Source organism: Mauremys reevesii, unplaced genomic scaffold, assembly GCF_016161935.1.
Source record: "Mauremys reevesii isolate NIE-2019 unplaced genomic scaffold, ASM1616193v1 Contig69, whole genome shotgun sequence".
Classification (NCBI taxonomy): domain Eukaryota; kingdom Metazoa; phylum Chordata; order Testudines; family Geoemydidae; genus Mauremys; species Mauremys reevesii.
The window spans coordinates 312,357-316,731 of record NW_024100883.1 but is presented as its reverse complement, the minus strand read 5'-3'; the positions used below and the strand labels follow the sequence as shown (position 1 = coordinate 316,731).

The 4,375-nt window shown below is 48.5% G+C and overlaps 1 protein-coding gene across 1 annotated transcript; it reads right to left on the bottom strand.

The window, feature by feature from the left end:
• Positions 1–864: 864 nt before the first annotated feature.
• Positions 865–1,812, bottom strand: LOC120394586 (olfactory receptor 52E2-like). The gene has a single exon (XM_039518813.1). It carries the CDS (start codon positions 1,810–1,812, stop codon positions 865–867), a length of 948 nt encoding a protein of 315 aa, XP_039374747.1.
• Between the last annotated feature and the right edge of the window lie 2,563 nt (positions 1,813–4,375).

Genomic DNA, 4,375 nt, shown 5'->3' with positions numbered 1-4,375 from the left:
CCCTCCTTCTACTGGGTGAGCTCTCACTGGGGCTGAGAGTCAATGACCAACCTATTCACAGAGAGATGTCTCTGCCTCAGCCTTCACCCCCTTCATACAAGGTGGGTGAGAGCAGAGTACAGGAAAAGCCCAAAGACATAGGGGATACAGACGGTTTTTATAACAACGGATGAGTTAATGGGGTTTCCACCGATCTAGGTTTTATCCAGACGCTCCATTTTTTGGCTTCTGTGTCTGGGTGCCATGCAGGGTTCTCAGGTGCCTGGTTTTGAACTAGAAAGTGCAGCCAAGAAAGGGATCTGGCTGTGTCTGGTTCCTGCAGAGCTGGGGGGAGGCATTGGGTCATTAACCCACGCCTGCCCCTGCTCAGCCGGAGCCACATCATCCCAACAGGCAGGGCCCTTATTCTGGCTTCAGCAGCTCCTACCAGTCTCAGAGAAGAGGGAGCCCAGCTTTGGCAGAGATGGAGGTGGAGGGGAGTAGATAAGCCAGGGACAAGGGCAGGGCAATGGTGGAAGAAATGGAGAAGGGGGCTGCTGGGTCTCGATGGACTAGGTGGGGCATGGGAAGGGGCCTAGGGGAAATATGTGGGGCAGAGGTCAGGGTCTTAAGGGAATGTGGGGCAGAGGGTGAAGTCACGGGGTCCAGTTACCAGCAGTTAGAAAGGTGCAACCCAATGAGTTAATGAGTTGTACACAGACTGATTCCCAGTTTCTCACACTGACACAGCACAGTAAGGTCAGGGAAGGGTCTAATGTCTCTCTGGCTGCCCAGTGAGTGACTCCGGGAAGGGGGCCCAGCACCGTGTTACCAGCCAGCTCTGCACGGAGCTCGGTCTGAGAGCCAGAGCACCAGGAGAAAACCTTAGGCCCCTTTATGAGTAAAGAGCCGGAGCAGCCTGTCCCGGATCTGTTTGGTCCTCACCCCGTAGATGATGGGGTTCAGCATGGGGGGGAGCAAGATGCACATGTTGGCAATAAGTACATGGAAATGTACGGCCACATTCTGCCCAAACCGGTACATGAGGGAGGAGAGGAGACCTGGGATGTAAAAGGCTAAACTGACAGAAAGGTGGGAGCCGCAGGTCCCCAAAGTCTTGAGCCGGGCGTCTTTTGTGGGGAGCCTGAAGATGGCCCTGAGGATCTGGGTATAGGACAAGGCAATAAAAATCACATCCAGACCCATCACACAGAATAGCACAAAGAGGCCGTAGTAACTACTGACGCGGGTGTCGGCGCAGGCCAGCTTCACCACGGCTATGTGTGCGCAGTACGGCTCGGGAATGATGTTGGTTCTGCAATATGGCCACTGCCTCGCCAGCAAGGGAAAGGGCAGTACGACCATGGCGCTGCGCAGCACCACAGCCAGGCCAATCTTGGCCACCACGGGGTTTGTCAGGATAGAGGAATGTCTCAGGGGATCACAGATGGCCACATAGCGATCCAAAGCCATGGCCATGAAGATCCCAGACTGAGTCACTGACAAGCTGAGAGTAAAGTACATCTGGGTGAGGCAGGCACTGAAATCGATCTCCCTGGAATTGAACCAGAAGTTACTCAGCATTTTGGGCACAGCGGCCGTGGACAGGACCAGGTCAGTGACAGCCAGCATGCAGAGGAAATAGTACATGGGCCTATGGAGGCTTGGCTCCATCTTCACGATGAATAGGATGGTGAAGTTCCCCAAGATGGCTATGGCGTACATGGTGCAGAAGGGGATGGAGATCCAGACATGGACCGTCTCCAGGCCAGGAATGCCCAGCAGGATGAAGGTGGAGGGGTTGGTGAAATCGGTTGTGTTGGAATCTGACATAGAGTAGAGGAGAAGGTATCCAACTCTGAGGCGAAACGGTGTCTCCTGCATGTACCGTATGTTCTCCTGACTTCCTGTATGTGCCCAGGGTCTAGGGTGATGGTCACAATACAAATGCCTGGGTGGAGAGACAATGTTAATATGAGACACTACATGCACTACTGGAGGCTGTTCTCATTGGTGAAGCAGATTGGTTGCTCTTCACCCACATTTTCATTTTTCAGAGAAATGAATTATGAACAACTGACCCTACTAATGCCAATTCCATATTTGATGGTGCTTCATGTCTCAATAATTCTACATGTCGTGGTGTGGGAAACCTTACTAGGCAGCAGCAGGAAACATGAGTGAGGATACTGGTTAGCCATCATTGTTCCTTAATGCAATGAAAGCCAGGCTGGAGAGTCCATGCTGCAGGGAGCTCCCCATTCACCTGGTTGCTCTAAATCTGAGTGTAAAAAAGTCCAAACCTTTGCCAAGACATGTGCCAGGGAGAAACATCCCAACCAGAACACACCTCGGGGAAAAGACCTGGGCGTCATTGACAGCAGGTCAAGAAAATACCAGCTCATTCATAGCAGTGGTCAAATCAAAGAAAATGTTTGGATGCCTAAGAAATGGGATGGAGAATAACGTGCTCTGGATATGTGCTCAGTTTTGGTCACCCAGTCTCTAAAAGTGATACAGCATTATAAAGGGGATTTCTGAGACAGGCTCTGAGAATGGGGGAGGCTGCCATATGCCGACAAACTGAAAAGTCTGGGACTGTTTTGTTTAGAGAAGAGACAAGGAAGGGGGCAGATAATAAAGGAAAGGAATATAAAGAATAGAACTGATGACATTCAGTTGGAGAAACAGAGAACAGTTCCCAGCCAGTAATACCTGTAGATACTTAGTGCTTCAAAAGGGCTAATTCCCCAAAGCTGTAGAAAATTATCAAGAAAACTGACTGGGAGGAAAATATTAGACAGAAACATGGGAATGAAACTTGGGAGTTCTTTAAGAAGAATTTATTGGTTAGCTAAATAGTCACGATTCCACAGTCAAGGAGGTGGAGAACTTTGGCTAAAAAACAGGTTCAGTGGACAAGTGAAGGCAGCAATTATGTGGGGAAAAGCAATATCCCTCTACCCTGATATAACGCTGTCCTCAGGAGCCAAAACATCTTACCACGTTATAGGTGAAACCGCGTTACATCGAACTTGCTTTGATCTGCTGGAGCGCGCAGGCCCTCCCACGCCAGAGCACTGCTATACCACGTTATATCCGAATTCGTGTTATATTGGGTCATGTTATATCGGGGTAGAGGTGTACATAAAAACGGGAAAAAAGGGAAAAGAGATAGCAAGCAATACAAATGGGAAGTTATGAAAAATTGAGAAGGGACGTTAAAGACATCTGGGAAAACTCCATGCTAAGGTGGGGCTAAGGATCAAAAAAAGGAGGTTATTAAGTATATTAAGAAGAAAAGAAATCCTAGAAAAGGTTTAGCCATTTCCTAGAGGGAGAAAGGAAACTTGTTAATGTTGCAGAAAATGTAGATGTGTTGCAGAAATAGTTTTGTTCTGCATTTGGAAAGAAGCAGTATGAGGACTCCAGGAGAGCGGGCTGTATTTTAAAGAATCCTTATTGAGGGTTGCAGGAACAAACCATCCCGATGTGTAGAAAGAATCGTAAATATGGCAGGCCACCAGCTTGGCTTAACTTGCTGACCTTAAATGCAAAAAAGAAGCTTACAAGAAGTTGAAGATTGGACAAATGACAAGGGAGGAGTATAAAAATATTGCTCAGGCATGCAGGAGTGAAATCAGGAAGGCCAAATCACACTTGGAGTTGCAGCTAGCAAGAGATGTTAGGAGTAACAAGAAGGGTTTCTTCGGGTACGTTAGCAACAAGAAGAAAGTCAAGGAAAGTGTGGGCTGCTCACTGAATGAGGGAGGCAACCTAGTGACAGAGGATGTGGAAAAAGCTAATGTACTCAATGATTTTTTTGCCTCTGTCTTCACGAACAAGATCAGCTCCCAGACTGCTGCACTGGGCAGCACAGGAAGGTGACCAGCCCTCTGTGGAGAAAGAAGTGGTTCGGGACTATTTAGAAAAGCTGGACGAGCACAAGTCCATGGGGCCGGATGCACTGCATCCAAGGGTGCTAAAGGAGTTGGCGGATGTGATTACAGAGCCATTGGCCATAATCTTTGAAAAATCATGGCGATTGGGGTAGGTCCCGGGTGACTGGCAAAAGGCTAATGTAGTGCCCATCTTTAAAAAAGGGAAGAAGGAGGATCCAGGGAACTACAGGCCAGTCAGCCTCACCTCAGTCGCTGGAAAAATCATGGAGCAGGTCCTCAAGGAATCAATTCGGAAGCACTTAGATGAGAGGAAAGTGATCAGGAACAGTCAGCATGGATTCACCAAGGGCAAGTCATGCCTGACTAACCTAATTGCCATCTATGAGGAGATAACTGGATCTGTGGATGAGGGGAAAGCAGTGGATGTGTTATTCCTTGACTTTAGCAAAGCTTTTGATGCGGTCTCCCACAGTATCTTGCCAGCAAGTTAAAGA